The sequence below is a fragment of the Terrapene carolina genome, unplaced genomic scaffold, assembly GCF_002925995.2.
Source record: "Terrapene carolina triunguis isolate 2854851 unplaced genomic scaffold, T_m_triunguis-2.0 Scaffold337, whole genome shotgun sequence".
NCBI lineage: Eukaryota > Metazoa > Chordata > Testudines > Emydidae > Terrapene > Terrapene triunguis.
The window spans coordinates 14217-31850 of NW_020664688.1; the positions used below are offsets into that span (position 1 = coordinate 14217).

The 17634-nt window shown below is 50.2% G+C and overlaps 1 gene segment (V, D, J or C); it reads right to left on the reverse strand.

Moving 5' to 3' along the window:
• Positions 1-12617, reverse strand: part of LOC112125394 — a 16974-nt gene extending 4357 nt beyond the window's left edge. The window contains 7 exon segments of the C gene segment in view: positions 494-793; positions 2145-2450; positions 7832-8146; positions 9353-9673; positions 9976-10302; positions 11298-11606; positions 12515-12617. Coding sequence covers positions 494-793; positions 2145-2450; positions 7832-8146; positions 9353-9673; positions 9976-10302; positions 11298-11606; positions 12515-12617 — 1981 coding nt within the window.
• Between the last annotated feature and the right edge of the window lie 5017 nt (positions 12618-17634).

Below are 17634 nucleotides of genomic sequence, written 5' to 3' on the forward strand. Positions count from 1 at the left end.
TATCTATCTATCTATCTATCTATCTATCTATCTATCTATCTATCTATCTATCTATCTATCTATCTAATATTGGCACCCATCACTGCAGTATCTGAGGCCTGGATGCACAAAGGAACGTAGGAATTGCAATGCTTAACCCTACAGTCTATCCCTATCTAGTTCCTTATCACCAACCCTAAACCTACAGTCCATTCCTCAGCAGGTGAAGGGCTCTCCCTGACAGTCCATCCCCATCTTCCATCCTCTAAAATTAACCCTAAAATTCACCCCAGCTGCAAACTTATGCCTAACCCTAAAATCTATTCCTAGCAAGTGCCCTAACTTTTACCCTAACCCTAACCCTACAGTCCATCCCAGCTAATTGAACGTTCCCATGGGCTAGTCTCCTGTGTGACTTTGGATAGCTCCAGTGAATCCAGGGTCCTTCTGGGATGCCATTCTCTGACCCCAGTAGTCAGAGGAAGGACAGAGGACCTTTCCCCTAAGTCCTCACCATTCTTTGGGCTGATGCCCAGCACAGTCTCCTCCGGGTCACTCTTGATCTGGCATCGGACGGTCTCGGTGGAGTTCCATTCACTCAGGTTGACCTTCAGCCAACTTTGCAGCCAGGTGCTGCCGCTGAGTTGCTCCATCCCCACGGCTCCCAGGTCCGCCAGCTCACCATCCATTGTCCAGTTGATGCTGGCATTGGCCAGGGAGGTCTGGCACATCACAGAAGCCGACTTGTTCATGAAAAGCTCTTTCAAAGATGGGGGCTGTATGTAGGAGGACGGCAATGCTGGCTCCCGGCAGCCTGTAGAGCCAACCATCAAGGACGTGGTCACATATAATGCTACCTGCCCAGTCAGTGGGGGATTTTTGGATTATGGGTCCTTAAAGTGTAGAGCCTAGGGCATGTTTTTCTGAGCTGCTCAGCTTCTACTGGGCTTCCGTGTCACACATTCATAGATTCATAGATCTCAGGCCAGAAGGGACCATTGCGATTATCTAGTCTGACCTCTGGCATAACACAGGCCAGAGAGCTGCCCTGAGTTACTTACTGCATGAACTAGAGTAGATCGTTTAGAAAAACATCCTGTTTTGATCTAAAAATTGCCAGTCTTGCCAGTCACGGAGCATCCATAGCCTATGGTAACTTTTTCCAATGGTTAATTACCCACAATGTGTACCTTATTTCCAGTCTGAATTTGTCTAGCTTCAACTTCCAGCCATTTCGATTTTGTTATACCTTTGTCTACTAAATTTAGAGCCCTCTATTATCAATTTTTTCCATATGTAGCTATTTATAAGCTGTGACTAAGTCACCCATTAATAGGGCCCTACGAAATTCATGGCCGTGAAAAATACTTCACAGACCATGAAATCTGGTCTCCCCCGTGAAATCTGGTCTTTTGTGTACTTTTACCTATACTATACTATAGGGTAAAAGTATACAGAAGTACATAGGGTTTCGCAAACTGAGGAGCCTGACCCAAAAGGGACTGGAAAGCTATTGTAGGGGGGTTGAGATATTGCCACTCTTACTTCTGCACTGCCTTCAGAGCTGGGCATCTGGACAGCTGCTGTCTAGCTGCCCAGGTCTGAAGGCAGGGCAGAAGCAATACTGCGAACTCTTCTTGGGTCGGGAGCCCGAGTTTAAGAAATGCTCACTTAAGGGCTTTACATGTTTATATTTGGCTATATTTAAATACATATTCATCCTTTGTTACAACAGCATTAAATTTAAGATTTAAATATTTGAAACCATGAAATTTAAGATTTTAAAAATTCGATGACCATGAAATTTACAAAAATGGACTGTGAATTTGGTAGGACCCTACCCATTAACCTTCTCTTTGTCAAGATAAATAGAATAAACATCACTAATTCTTTAATCATTCTTGTGGTCGTCTCTGAAACTGAGAACTGAAGGCTGATCATTGAGAATTGACTTTCAGTATCCAACATCTAATAGGGGCAGCCTTCATGAACATGAGTTTGGGCATTGTTGAGAAGGGGACAATGACAGGAAGCTGTGGCCAGAGAAAAGATACCCAAGAAGGAGGAAGAGATTTTGGACACACAACTTCCATAAATGTCACCTAAATGCCCTAGGAAGCGAGGAATATCTCAGCCTGTGGCGCTAAGTCCTGCTCAGTGCTTACCAGTAGAGTGCAGCGCCTTCTCCAGGGTCGTATTAGTGGAGTTATGGGTCACAGTGCAGGTGTAGGTCTTCCTCGTGCTCCATTCGGCCGCCCTGAGCACCAACTGACAGCTCTGCTGAAACCTGCCATCGCCCAGGGCCGTCGGAGAGGAGGGAGAGTTGCAGTTGAGGTTCTGCTTGTTGACAGTCCATTGCATGTCTAGGTGCTTTGGGTAGAAGCCGGTGGCAAAGCAGGTCAGATTCTCATGCCCACCTAAGTCTGGTGTGTGGAAGACTGTGACTGTTGGAGGAGATGGCTCCAGGAAATCTGAAACAAAGGGTTGGCTTTTTGTTGCAATTTAATTCATGCAGAAGGATGTGGGGAGGATGCTGAAGGTGTTTGGGGAAGCTAGGAGGCTGAAGAGAAGGTGAGCTCTAATTACACCTAGAAATGTGGGTGTTGTGTTGAAGGAAAAGGCAAGGATGATGAAGGATTTAGCTTCAGTGGAAATATCTAACCCCCAAGCTTTTCAGATGCAAACTCTGAAAGTGCAGACCATGCCGCCCTATGGCTCCGGGGGATTATCATAATGATGTGGTGATACTTAGGTTGCAATGCAAATACTCCATAGTGACACCCAATTGCACGATGTCATGTTGTAATGACAAATGCTGAGTCATGACACAATGGTATGATGCAACGCAAACCATGGGCGGTGGCAAGAGAACTGTCTCATGTCATGCTTCAATGCAGATGTGGCTATGCAACTAGGTCATGTCAAGGTGTGATGCAAACACTATGTCATGAAAGAACTGCATGGAGTTGAGCTGCTGTGCCAACACACATAAATAAACTGTGACACAATTTTTCCATCATATTGTATCAAGGGGCAGTGCAAATGCTGAATCATGGTGCATTCATGCCATGCTGAGATGCAGTACAAACACTGTTCCATGATACAACTGCATCATGTTGAGATGCAGCATCAGGGCATCCTGGGGCATCTTTATTTTGTCACAGCCAGATGTCAACATTTCACAACACGGCATCAAGACGACAAGTCATGGCACCATGAATAACCACGGTCATGACAGAACACTGTCAGGTTACAGCAAAACATTAACAAGAGTATAATCCTAGCAGGCCAAAATATCAGCATCTCATGACAAGACATCATACAACAAAGAAAAATCAGCATATCACTATAGTGCAGTATACAATAAACCACCAGAAATCACCACCAAGTCGTGATGAGACACCATCCCATGAAGACAAGACATCACGACTTATGTCTATGTATCGCCACATAATGAAAAAATAGCAATGTCGTGACAAAATATCATGATGTGACAAAGTAAGATCTAGGCGTGACATAATAACAGCACATCATGACAACGTATGTCCTGATAGTGTGTCATGTTTCCATGCAGTATAAAGCAGGTCATGCCGGTGTGCAATTACTCTGTGCCTTAAAGCCACCATGTCGCAACACAGCTACGTCACATAGCAACACCACAGTGCAGGGGTGTGAAGCTAGACATCACCATGCCATGATGAGATAGCACTAGTTCACAATACCCTCCACAGTATCATCAGACTGAGATGAAAAGTCATTACTGAATTGTTCCTTCTAGTTGATTTCCCCAGGGGGGCCACCCAGTCCTAGTTTTAAAAATCCTGAGAAATGGGTTCACCCTTCCCTTAGGAAAAATGGTTCCACAGACTTACAGAGCTCACCACCTCTTCCCACTGCTAGGGAATTCTTTCTGGCATCTAGACTCACCTAACACAGTCCTGCTGGTGTAGTGCATAGATGGCAAGGACTCATGCCCTACCATGCAGGTATATACAGCCCCATTTTCCCACTGAGACACTGGGATTTTCAGGTAGCTTTGGGCAGAGAAGGTGGAATTCCTCTCTTCAGCCACTGGGGGTAGAGTAATGTATCCAGAGGGCTCGATGGTGTGGTTGTCCCTTTTCCATTTGATGAGCAATTCGGATGGGAAGAAACCAGAGACCTCACAGGTGAGCCACACCTCAGCGTTGGGACTGGGTCGTGCTGGCGATGGGAGAACGAGGGATACCGAGGGAGCCTTGGCTATGCTGGCACCTGTATGGAGGGGAAGTGCAATGTGAGTTCATCAAGAGGGACTTGAAACCCTGCAGTCAATGGAGTTGGGGAATTGGATATGGAGCCTCTCCTCTCTAGGCGGCTCTGACCCAGCCCCAGGGCAGGGGATTGGCTGGCTTAGGGGGTGGGGAATGGGACATGGGGTCTTTCCCTTCTTGGGGGTCCTATCTCTGATCCAGATCCAAGTAGGGGACATTAGATGGCTTATTTGCCAGCTCTGTACTAGGGAGTGCTGTGCTACAGGATTTGGGGTGTTGGACTCTCTCTCTCTATCCTTTCCTATTGGTTGTCATCTACCTATCTATTCTTCCTCTTCTCTAACTATTTATCCCCATAAACATCCATCCATCCATCCATGCAATGCCCCATCCCTCCCTTCATCCATCCATCCATCCATTCATCATATGACTGCATCTCTCTCTCTCTGGGCCTTATAGTACCAGACCCCTTCCTGTGGGTGGCAGTATTTCAGTAATGAGTGGGAGGGGTCCCTGTCCCTACCCCCTATAAAGCATTAGGGCAAATTCACTGATTATTGTTTGAGTCCCTTCTCCTTCTCTCACCCCTGGGCTTCCAGATGGTCTCCTCCATGTCCTGAAACAGCGAGCAGGGATGGGTCACTCTACAGAGGATGCTGCTCCTGGAGTCCCAGACTCCCCTGGGGATGGTCAGGTGGCTCAGGAGACTCTGGGTCTGGTTGCTGTGTGTTTTGGCTTCTCCCAGGGTGGCATTGGCAGTCCAGTTGGCACCGTCCAGCTCCCAGGTGAGTCTTGCTTGGCCCAGCTCATAGCCGACTGCCAGGCAAGTCAAGAGGGCTTCACCTCGAGTGAGCAAGTCTTCCAGGGATGGCTTGAGGAGGTACAGGCTGGGCAAGGGGATGCTCCCCTGACAGGCTGGAGTGGAGAAGAAAGGTAGATGTGTCCTTCACATGGTGTGGTGGTGGGGAGAGGCTGCAGGGAGGGAAGGGATGGGGGAGAGGTTGAGGGAGCTGCTCGGGGTAGGGTGAGGGGTGCAGAGCAGAAGCAGGGTGGGGTCGGGGGAACAGGGATGCCAGGGGGAGCAGTGAGGGGTTTGGGGAGCAGGGAGGAGTAGACCAGGCCAGATCCAGATGGGGTAGAGGGTGCAAAGTGGGAAGGGATGGGGGGATCAGGGTGGAGAGCAGAGGGGGCTGCAGAAGGTGAGGGGGTGGGGGAGCACGAAGGTGAGATGGGATCAGGGAGTGGAGGGGGAGTAGGTAGAGGGAAGGGGAGGGGCCAAGGGAGCATTAGGGGAGCTGACTCACCTGCACACTTGCTGCTAGTGCTGAGCTGGGTGCTACCGGTCCCAGGGTGGGTCACATGGCAGCTGTACTCTCCCAGCTTGTCCCACTCTGCCTGGGACATGGTCAGGTTGCTGGAGGAGCTGAATCTTCCATCTTTCCCCTGGAGGAGTCTGACCTGGGTGCCCTCTCTCTCCTTCCCACCTGCCTGCCAGGTCAGCTGCAGGTCCCGGGGGTAGTAGCCACTGGCAGAACAGAGCAAGGTGACAGTGTCACTTGCTCCTGGGCTCGGGCAGGTGGGCAGGATGTGGAGTGTCACTGTGGGGGCACTGGGGAGCATCCAGTCTGCTGGGAGAAACAGAGTCATAGTGGGTGCTGACAGAAACCCTCCAGAATCATCCATCTGTCTGTCTGTCCATCTGTCTAGCTATCTGTCCCCATACAGCTCATCTCTCTCCATCCATCCATCCATCCATCCATCCAATGACCCCCATCCCCTTTTACTCCAGAAAATATAAGAATTGCCATGCTGGAACAAACCCATTAGCCTGTTTAGTTTGGTATCCTAGCCTCACTGCCATACCGTGTAAGACTCTGTGGATATGTAGCTCAACATCCCCATATCCCATCCATGATTGGTCCATCCATTCCTGTATCCTCTCTCCCTGATGCTCTGAATCAGCCAACTGGGACATTTAGGCCTTTATCACATCACCAGGAAAATAAATATTGCTGTTATAGTAGATCATTCTATAGTTCACCTTTGCTGATGGTCTTCTTGGTCACCTTTCCCCCTGTCTCTTTATGCTCCACCTCACAAGTGTAATTTGCCTCTTCTTCCCATTTGTCCATAGTTGTTTCAAAGTGGTGGCTGGCTCTGTATGTACCATCCTCCATCCTTCGCTCGCTTGCAAGGTGTGGTTTTCCTTGCCATTTGATCGTCACTCCTTTGGGCCTGTAGTCATACGCAATACACTTCAATGTCACAATTTTCTTCTCCAGGTCTATGGACTGCAGGAGTTCAACCATGGGTGGTTGTGGATTGGTCAGGGCTGCAAAGAAACCAGAGATTAATCTGATAGCAGCCAGGCTGATCAAAAGGGAAAATAGAGTAGATATGTATAGACAAGTTAGGAAAGGGCTGACTCACCTGCATGGAGCGATAGCAATCCCTCAGGAGGGTTAGCGAAATAAAAGAAGGGGTAGTCTTCATGAGGCAACATGCAGGAGCATCAAAGAAGGTGGGCAAGAAAGAACCTCATGCACATTCCTAGAGTGGCACAGTCACCAACAAATCCAAAACGTGGAACGGGTGTGTGGAGCTACCGAGTTGAATGGAAGCATCTCCATTCAGTTGTGTGGGGCGTTTGGAGTTGTTGCCTTTGAAGTGCAGCCTAGAGGCTGATGTCTGCTCTATCGAACATTGTATGAAGGATATGCCTGGTGTCGCTCATGAGATTAGCATTGTAAAGTAGATGCTGTTGGAGTTGGGATTCCACATTCATACGGATACCCAAGCCACACTGTGGGGCAATGGAGCTGAGGGGTTTCTTTCCTGTGGTTGCATGCACTCATCGGCTTCTGAATCCGATACGGAATCTGCTCCACCCCAGCTCACGTTTCCCTTGAGAACAGATTTTAATTGGGTGCCTGTCATGGCTGCAGATCCACAAAGGCATTTCCAATATGTTGACAACAAATTTGAGGAATAGAAAGGGACCATAAGGACAAAATTGTGAACCTTCCACCATGAGAATCCATGTCTAAGTGTGAAGCAAACAACTCCCACCGGGATCCATGGTTAAGAATGAAAGAAATTTTTCTGTGAACCACCTCCCAGCCATGAAAGACCTCCGTGAACTTTCCCCAAGAGCAAGAGTGTCCATCCCAATGTATTGGCCAAATCACAGCCCAGTGAGATTACATTCTGCTCCTGCCCTGAAATTCCTTCTTGCAATTAGGACACTTTTCCTTCACTTCCTTTAGTGGTGATGGGGTCTGTGAGGCTGTGGAATCATCTCCTCCAGGGATGGGTTGGGATCCCCGTTATTGGGGACATTTCAGACTGGATAATGCCTTGGGGATACAGGGAACTCTCCTGCACTGGAGTGGAGGGGACATTCCCCGCCCAGCACAGATTGCAATAAATCTTGGTTTCATCAAAGACGGCATCATAATGGAGATAGAAATCCTTGATTGCCTCCCCCTCCCACCAGGGCTCACATGGAGTCATGCAGTTGTTCATGCCATTGGCTGGATGGGATAAGAACACATGGTGGACATCCCCAAATTAATACCTGACTCTGAGAATTCACTTACCGAGGGTCACCTTTTCCACAACACTCTTGGGCTCTTCCATGGCCGGGTGATGCACCACGCAGGTGTAATTTACTGCTCCTCCACTTTTGTCAACCTTCAGGATGCTGTAGGCAGAGAAAGTGCCACTTCCTGACACAGGGCCATTGTTGTAACTGGACTTGAGTTCTGGCAAGTTGTTCTTCAACCATGAGATGCTGATCTCTTCAGGGTAAAAGCCACTAGCTTCGCAGATGAGAGTCAAGGAGATTCTGTTCCCGGAGATGTCTTCATGGTAGGCTCGGGAGATGGTGACTGAGGGCTTCGTCTTCCTGATGCCTAAATGAAAAGGAAGAGGGGGAAGAGAAGAAGAAGACTTGGTTTGCACGTTTAAGTTAAGGACTTGGATCCAGCAGCTATCACTGTGTGAAGGGGCCAGAGAGGGCAGTTGCTCAGGGTATGTGTGCAGCTAGATCAGGCAAAATAAAACCCAACCATTGAGCATCATCTCCCTTGAAACTCAAAGAGCCTGGACTGTCACCCAAACACTCAGCTGAACTCTCGAGCCTTCCCCGCAGAATGCACAGTGACCTTCCAGATCCTCAACCTTAAACGGCAACAACTTAACATCATCATCTTCGTCTTCATCACCATCATCATATTCATCTTCTTCACCTCCCTTGTCTTCATAATCACTTCCTTCCTCTTTATATTCATCTTCTACAGCATTATAATGTTCTTTCTTTTTTTCTCCTTCAGCATCTTTATTTCCTTCTTCATTGTCATTGACATCATCTTCATCTCAGTGTTCATCCTCCTCCTGATCTTTATCCTTTACAGTAACGCAGATGGGCAGGGGGCATTGAGCTAGTCCTGCATCCCAAACCTGAACCCTCACCCCAAACCTTGAACCACACTATCTCCTCTTCACCTCAAGTCTCCACCATTCATCATCATGACTTTGGGTCACCAACCCATTTGCTCACTCGGAGCCTATTTCATCTTTCAAATGCTCACAGCAAAATTCAACACAATTGATTTTCAAAGGCTGGCTAAGGGATTTTGACACCTTGGATATTTCAATGGGATTTGGGCACCTAACTCCCCTGGACACTCTTAGAGATTCTCACCAGAAATAGTCCTGAAAGGCCTGATTTCCAGAGGTAAGAAGTACATACGCACATCAGATCAGAGTCACAAATAGGACACTAAATCCCTAACAGGCCACATCCCCGGATCCCAGGGAGCTGAGGGAGTGAAATTCTTGGAGGAGCTGGAATTTAATGATAAGGCAGGGAATACTGGGAAAACCGTGCAAGTGGAAATTAATGAGAGATTGAGAATGAGAGCTTCACAGGGGAAATACTAATTACACCTGCAATACACCCCTGTGCTGAGGGCCTAGGCTCTGCTAAAGTCCTACTTGGGGGGTTTAACTGGGACTTAAAGGCTGCCTAGGACTTGTGTGGGGTGAGTTTCACCCTCTAATCCCAATTAACAGTGACTGGAGTTTGCCTTTCCCTTTGAGATGCCAAGGCTACTCACCTGTGTTGCTCATGGTTATCTCCTGGGTTAGTTCTCCAGAACAGGGTGTGGTCACTTTGCAGGTAAATTTGGTGCCTTGTCCCCATTGTGCCAGCGACACAGGGTGAGAACTGACCAGGCTGGTGGTCCCGTTGCTGTTCTTCTTGAGGGGTTCTGTCTTCGCCGCAGAGCTGACTTGCCCATCCACTTTCCATGCGATTTTGCTGGCTGCTAAGTCATAACCCAGAACTAGACAGGTAACATGACCAGAATTTTTGATGACGTCTTCATAGGAGGGTTTGGTTAAGTAGATGGTTGGGTCAAGTGAGCTTCTGAGGCAGGCTGAGAAATGCAAAGAGATGTCACTGACCAGTTCAAATAATGTGGAAAGGCAGAAAAAGACTATTGAAATCTAATCTAATCTATCCATCCACCTCCATCAGAACACTCATAGTCTCCATCCCATCCATCCAGCCATTGTATCTCTTTCTCTTCCCATCCACCTACAGTACCAGTTTCTCTAGGGTACTCCTATGTCTCCCATCACACTGGTGTCTAGGTGCAGTCCCACCTACCCGTAGGCAGGGCTGGTTTCTGAGTAACTCTCCCCCCCGTCCCTGCCATGCATGGGCGTAGCCCCTCACCCAAGCACTTGCTGGTGTTGTGCATGGAGAGCTCTGTTCTCACTGCTGGGTGGGTCACTTGACAGGTGTAGACGTCGCCCTTCTCCCAGCTCTGCTTGGTGACGTTCATGCGGCTCTGCCCCATGTAGAAGCCGTCTGTGCCCATTGCAGAGGAAAAGGCCGGGGTGGGGGGGCTGCTCTCCTTTCCATTCACCAGCCATTTCACGTCGGCTTTGCCAGGTTTGAAGCTCAAGAGGAGGCAAACCAGCTCCAGCTGGCTCTCTGTGGAGCTGTCCTCGCAGGTGGGGGCCAGCAGGTGAACCTGGGGGGGCGTTGTCGACCCACACGCTGAGAGCAGAGAGAGGGGAAACACAGTCCAGTGTCACGCTCTGTAGATCCCCAGAATGCCTAGATTTGCTGCTCTGGGGTTGTATCCATTTCAAAAGATGCCCAAGAACAGCCGGAGTGCAAGAAACACACACAGCTCCATGACAGAGAGGGGTAAGCGAGTACTAGGTTGTAAGGGGGTATAGCCCCTTTAAGGCCAGCGATTGCTGGGAATTGTAGTTTCACGGGACGGCTTGCTGCAGTCTGTATAAGGGAAAGCTTCTGTCTCAGTGCTGAGGAAAGCGCCTGAGGGGGAAATCTCTAGATGTGGACCAGTCAGGAGGCCTAGGAAACATGCAGGAAAGGTGACCTAGTGGGAAAGGTGGGGGGTGTTCCCCATCCAGCCGGCTGAACGCTGGAGGGGCCCCTGGTGGCTGGGACCCTGTGCTCTGAGTTGCACTGGTTTTGCTTTGAGGCTTTGGACTGACGTGGCGAATGGGCTTTGTTCTACCTCTCCCAGTGGGAGGAGGTTGGGTTTGGGTGAGGGGGAGGGTGAGGGAGTTAGACAGTGAGCCGAAGTTTTCCCCTGTACAGAAGGGCCAGCAGGTGGCTTAGGTGCCACTTCAGCCCAGCTGTGTGTCTAAGATTTCCCAAGGTGCCTAAGGGATTTACATGCCAAGTTCCCATAGGATCCATGTGCCTAAATCCTTTTGGCAGGGCTGAAAAATCCCACCCTTAGTGGAACATAGGTCTCTGCCCAGGGGTGCCTTTCACCCGAAGGTTTTCCTCATTCATGGGTCCATGGAGGGGGCGCTGGGAGCAGGAGTTCTAGAGTGACAAAGCACCAGGGCTCAGCGTGTTTCAACACTGGGCCAAACTTTCCCCAGTCTTTCAGGGAGAGATTTTTCCAGAGGCACCTACGGGATGTGGATTAAGATTAACTGGCTCCCAGACCCTCTAGGCGCTTTGAAAATCTCAGCCTGGCTGTCCCGTCCTCCCCACACCGCATGTCTTACATTCCTGAAGGAACTTCTTTGACACTGTCTTTGCTGTGCCTTCATGCGTCACATCGCACTGGTAGGTGTCGCCCTGCCGGGACCTGTCAGGGAGGATCAGCAGGCTGCTCCGGGTGTGGAGCCCATCACTCATCGTCACCTCTGGGAAATTCTTGACCCCCTGGGTCACTTTGCCAGAATTCCACGTGATCTTCACTGGTGATGGTAAATAGCCAGTTACGAGGCAGGCCAAGCTTGTGTCCGGGGGAGGACTGCCAGTCTTGGTGCAGCAGGGAACCAGGGGGAAGACGGAGGGGGGTGTGGATTTTGCTGGAAAAAGAAAGAGAATATAAGAGAAACCATCAAAAGGGGGAAAATCTGAAAACCATGTCACTGATCAACCCACATCCGTCTATCCACCTCCTTCTATGGCCCGATGGCTGTATGGCCCAGTGGTCAATTCACTGGAAAAGGAGTCAGGACTCAGGTTCTATTCCCAGCTGCTGTGGGACCTGGGGCCTGCCGCAGACCTTCTCTCTGCCTTTAACTTTCCATTGTGCAGGGGTGTCCTAGCGATGGGCGAAAAACACGAGAAATGGGATTCGGACCTCGGCTGTTCCAGTGTAAACCTGGAGCAAGTCCGGTGGAATAGCTCTGGTTTTGTGCGAGTGATGCTGACAGGAGACTCTGGTCCTTTACAAGGCTGAAATATTACCCAAGCGCCTCACAACCTGAGTCCAGCCCATCTCAGCTCTCCAGTGTCAAGTGTCATGATTTCAGCTATTTAAATCTGAAATTTCACGGTATTGTAATTGTAGGGGTCTTGACTCAAAAAGGAGTTGGGGGGGCATGTCACAAGGTTATTGTAGGGGGGGTTGTGGTACTGCTACCCTTACTTCTGTGCAGTTGCTGGCGGTGGCGCTGCCTTCAGAGCAGGGCAGCTGGAGACCAGTTGGCTGTTGCCGGGATCCCAGCTCTGAAGGCAGCGCTGCCGCCAGCAGCAGCACAGAAGTAAGGATGGTATGGCATGGTATTGCCACCCTTACTTCTGCGCTGCTGCTACTGGGGTGCTGCCTTCAGAGCTGTGCACCTGGCCAACCGTCACCGTTCTCCGGCCGCACAGCTCTGAAGGGTGGCAATACCACACCCGGACCCGCCGACAGCAATTCCGGGCCCCAGGGCAGAACAGTCAATGGGCCCCTAGAAAGAGATGGCTGAGATTTACGCCACGCACGCACAAGCTGCGCCCACACGGACGTGGTCCGGCGCGCTCTTCCCGCATGGCCAGGGCTTCCACATGCCTGCCCGGCTGCCTTCGCTGCCACCGGTAGCTCCCCGCATGCGCCTAGGAGCCCTGTGGCCTGCCCGGGTGATTTAAAAGGGCCTGGGGCGGGGGCGACGGGGACCTGCATATGAAAGTTCAGTTAATAAAGCAAAAGTGATAGTTCCCCACCACCAGTCTACATGGGCAGCAGGGAGCCATTTGGGGAGGTATTTTAAGAGGGCAAGTGAGGGGCATGGAGCAGGAAAACTCCCCAGCGGTAGGGGTAGGCAGGTGACTAGCAGCTAGTGGCTGGGGGGAGCTGCACTGAGCAGTTGTGGGGGGCAGCAGCTAGGGGTGGGTAACCTGGGGCTGGGCAGTCTCCATTTTCAGCTGTTTCTCCTTCCTGGGCCATCCCATGCCTTGTTGCTGGCAGAGAACGGGCAGCCGCACCTCAGGGCTCTGAGCTGCACCCACTAACCCCCTTCCCCCTTGGGGAATGACTCAGGGTAACAGTTTCCCACCTGACAAAGGACACTTTGCTGCAGGTCAAACTCATGGGAAAATATCCCAAATCTGAGGAGATTTTAAATTGACATTGATGAATTAGAGAGAAAATGGGGCAAAATCTGAGGCGGAGATGAGAGAAAGAGTCACTAACGTGAGAGAAAAGGGGAAACCTGCCTGGATTTTATACCCATCAGTGACAGTCAGGGAGAAATGGGGGAGAATTTTCTCCCTCTTGCAGAGAGAAGTGGCCAAATTGGAGGGGATTTCATCAGCCCCCTTCCCCCTAGCACCAGCTCGGCTGCCCCTGGGGGTCCCTGGCTGCACAGAGATAGTTCAACCCCCCCCATTTCACACCATCTTTCCCCTCCCCCCATCCCTGTCTGACCCCTCCCTCCCAGACACACAAAGGGGACCCCCTGGGCCCCGCCTGCTCTCTGTCACCGCCCGAGCCCCCAGTGCTGACCCGGGGCAGATCCTGCCCGAGCCAGAGGCAGCGTGAGGGCAGCGGCTCCATCACTGTCCAGGCCCCGCCCAGGCGCGTTCCCCAGGGTCTGCAAGTCCTGCAGCTCTGGGGGCCTATGTGCAACGCCTCTTTCCTGCCTGCCCAGCGCTGGCCCCGGGTTTCTCCGGCACCTGGTGCCTGCGGCTCTGGGCCGGGGGCGGCAGAGCCTGGGGCTGGGTCCAGCCGGAGAAAGTCCCCCCGGGCTGGGCACACAAAGACTGTTCAGCCTGGGCTCCCAGCTCCCCTTGGAGGTTACAGAGCTCTGCCCCATGTCTCTGTTCATTGTTTTTCCTGCTTCCTTCCTTCCTGCCAGTAGTCCCCCCCCGGACCTCCTCGCTGCTCCCTCCAGCCCCTTCCTGGCTCCTTCGGCGCTGACCTGAGCCGGGGCTCCCAACCGCTGCTACTGCAACAGCGGCTGGGGTCCCTGGGCCCTTTTAAATCATCCGGGCCCCTTGGCAATTGCCCCCTTTGCCTCCCCTGTCGGCAGGCCTGGTCACAATCCCCTAAAATAACCTTGTGACCCCCCTGCAACTACCTTTTGGGCCAGGACCCCCAATTTGAGAAACACTGGTCTCCCCTGTGAAGTCTGTATAATACAGGGTAAAAGCACACAAAAGACCAGATTTCACGGGGGAGACCAGATGTCAGGGTCCGTGACATGGTTTTCATGGTCGCGAATTTGGTAGGGCCCTATTGATGACAAGACCATTAGTTAAAGCTAGGGAAGAGCCCTCCATGAGTCATGGATGGATGAGAGAACTCAACACGCACTTTCTCCTCCGGTCCCTGCCCTTCTGTGCACACAGATCTTTCAAAGCATACACCTCGGCATCTGGGCTCTTCAATCTGCCTCTCCGGGACACTGACAGGTCCAGGGGAGATTCACTGAGGGTGAAATATTCACTCCCAGGTGGTTTTCCCAGCTTTGCAGTATTTGGGGGGTTGCAGTCCTTATTTCTGAACTGTGGTGAACTCTCCATGACTCGGAGTCTTTAAAGCCAGCTTCGGCCTCTCTTTCTAACTGCTCTGCTCGACCAGAAGGTGGGGGCTTGGGCCAGGAATCGCCGGGGGACATGCCGATCACAGTGATCCCTTCTTGTGCCCTGAAACTCCACCAATCGATGAGTTCTAAACACGTCAAATCGCAGTGGACATTCCACCACCAGTCATGGTGCGAGGAACCACCCAACTACTTCTCACCACCTTCACCGGAGCAAGGATTAGCAGAGACCCTTTATATAATGAAGACAAACTACCAGGAGATGTTAAAAGAAAGAAAAGGTGGCTACAGGGGAGAGAAGATAGCTGTCTACAAGTATATTCATCCTCTCTCTCTCTCTCCAGCTCCGCAAACCTCAGACATTTCTTGAACCAAAGCAGATCATCATGAACCTTCTCAAATGCTCACTGAACTTATTCGTTTCCGACTCTGCAGCAACATGTCTCGATTTTGAGTACTTCTCTGGCAGCCGTTACCATTGTACCTGGGCACCTCACAAACTTCAATGTCTTTATCCTCTCACAGGCCCCATTGAGGTAGGAGGAATACCATCACCCCTACTTACAGATGGGGAACTGAGGCATAGGTAGGCTAAGTGACGTGCCCAAGGTCACGCAGGAAATGTTGGAATTGAATCCAAGTCACTAACCATTGGATCACCCTTCCATACCAGGGCTTTCCCTGCACATCTTGTTTCTGTGAGCTGTCCCCGGCCTATTTGTGCAAAAAAGTTAAAGATATATTTCTGGAGAAGAATCTGAACACTAATATAAAATAATCATTTTTCTGCCTCTCACTCGTTACAGTCTCCCAGCTGTTACCTACCAGCAGACCCATTGGACCATTAAAATACGTGCATCTCAGCTGTGTCTCACCTGGTGGAATCCAAACACGAGTAAATCTCTACTGAGTGGGGTGACTGTATCCAGTTGCACCAAAGAGCTGCTCTTACCTTGCAAAGGCAGATTTGTACGTCACATCCATCTCTTTTAATTGTGCTTCATCACTGGCACACCCACGTGATAATTATAGCAGTCTCCATTTTCTTGCTATTGAGCAGAGTTGAAATTGCAACCTGGATTCATTGGCCAATGGCTAAGCCTGTCCATGAGGGGACTGGCCAATGGCTAAGCCTGTTAGTCAGAAGACAGGAGAATATTGCTCCTCAATCTTTCTTGCTTCTGTTGCTCAAGTTAAGGTGAGTTATTCACCTTTTGGGGTGAATTGATCTGGAAAAATAACAATATAAGAACCATTCCCCTTGAATCCCAACCAGGGACTGCTATAAGGTGCTTGGAAACGATTTCATGGCTGCCCTTGTACTTCTGAAATCCAGAGGAGAACAGAATGGGAATTGCTTGGCATGTTTGGTCAGGAGATCCAGAACTCTCTTCAGGGAGAAAGACTTGAGAAAACAAGAAAACATTTGGAGAAGCATCCACATTTTTCTTGGGCAGGGTGTTGTTGCGATAATTGGGCCTACAAAGTTACCCTAATTGTGCGCTTAACTGTAAAAAGTGAGTGTATGTTCGTAAGAGGTCACAATAACCTATAACAACAAAGGTTGATGGGAAAAGGCATCAAAGGGAGACAGACTGAATTAATCCAAGCAAAAAGACCCATTGATGTAACTCAAGGACTGTGTTAAGATCATGCTTGGTAAACAAGAACAGTGTGAGACAAAAATCAATGAACCAAAATGGGTGTGTTGGGAATTAGACCTAATTGGCAGACAATATAATGAGGGTCTGGGCCAGGAATCAGCAACCTTTGGCACGTGGCTCACCAGGGAAAGCCCCTGGCGGGCCAGGCCGGTTTGTTTACCTGCCGCGTCGGCAGGTTCGGCCAATCGCGGCTCCCACTGGCCGCGGTTCACCGGTCCAGGCCAATGGGGGCGGCAGGAAGCGGCGGCCAGCACGTCCCTCGGCCTGCGTCGCTTCCCGCACCCCCCATTGGCCTGGGATGGCGAACTGCAGCCAGTGGGAGCCGCGATCGGCCAAATCTGCGGACGTGGCAGATAAACAAACCAGCCCGGCCCGCGTACCAAAGGTTGCCGATCCCTGGGCTGGGCTATTCTGCCTAACACTTTCTTTTGGAGTCCCTAACCCTAATCCTGAGAGATGTCCTGACCAGACCGGACCAGAGAGAGGGACCCAGCTGATACCACCACCTCCAGCGGCTCCGGCTGAATTCCAAACACTACCTGGGATGTGAGACTTTGTCTCCCCCCGCCCCCACAATGAGTCCATTTCCTTTTCTACCTTATTTCTTTTCTCTCTCTCTTTCTCCTTCTGTCTGATAAAAGTCTGGCTTAGCCGGCCAAGACTGCACATTCTGCAACACTGTCATCAGCCGGTGACCAGAGCGGGGCCAAACAAAAGCAAGGCCCTAAACATCCTGATGCTGGTACGAGTTTGCCATGTCTCGGAGTGGCTGGTAAGACCGGATGCTATGCCTGTGTTTCGCCAAGTGAAAGTCAACACCAGAGACAGAAGCTGCATTTTCTATCTTTGCTGGTCATTTCCCTCCTCGTTTTATGTGTGTTTGCTTTGTCTTCTAGGAAACAGGATCAGATTTTAACAACAACAGCAACAGCGACAGCCCCAGCCCATCTCAACTAACTTCTCTTTTTCCCAAAAGGACAGTTGTTACCATCTTTGATACCATCTAAAAAGACCATCAAACAAGGGCTTTTTTCCTCCTAAAATCTCTGTCTGGCTGAAGGGGAAGGGAACCAGGGATGCTGTTAAAATGAAAGCTGTATTTAACATGTTACATTTCACAGGCTTTACCTGGTTTTCTTCTTTTCTGTATTTTTAACAAAAGATTAAAAGGGTTTTTAATGGTGTATTTACCATGGTGCTAAGCAAGCTGAGATCTCTGCATACCAAACCCCGAACCTTGATTAATCTTGGCCCGTGACTGGGTTTATCACGTCTGAGACTGAATGATGCAAAAGATCAGACCAGAGAAAGATATTGTGGTGTTGGCATCAGCTAAGAACCTGAGATAGGTTCTTATCTTATCTTATCCTGCAATGTCAACCCAACATACCACGTCATATGCTAGTGTTAATACAGTATTT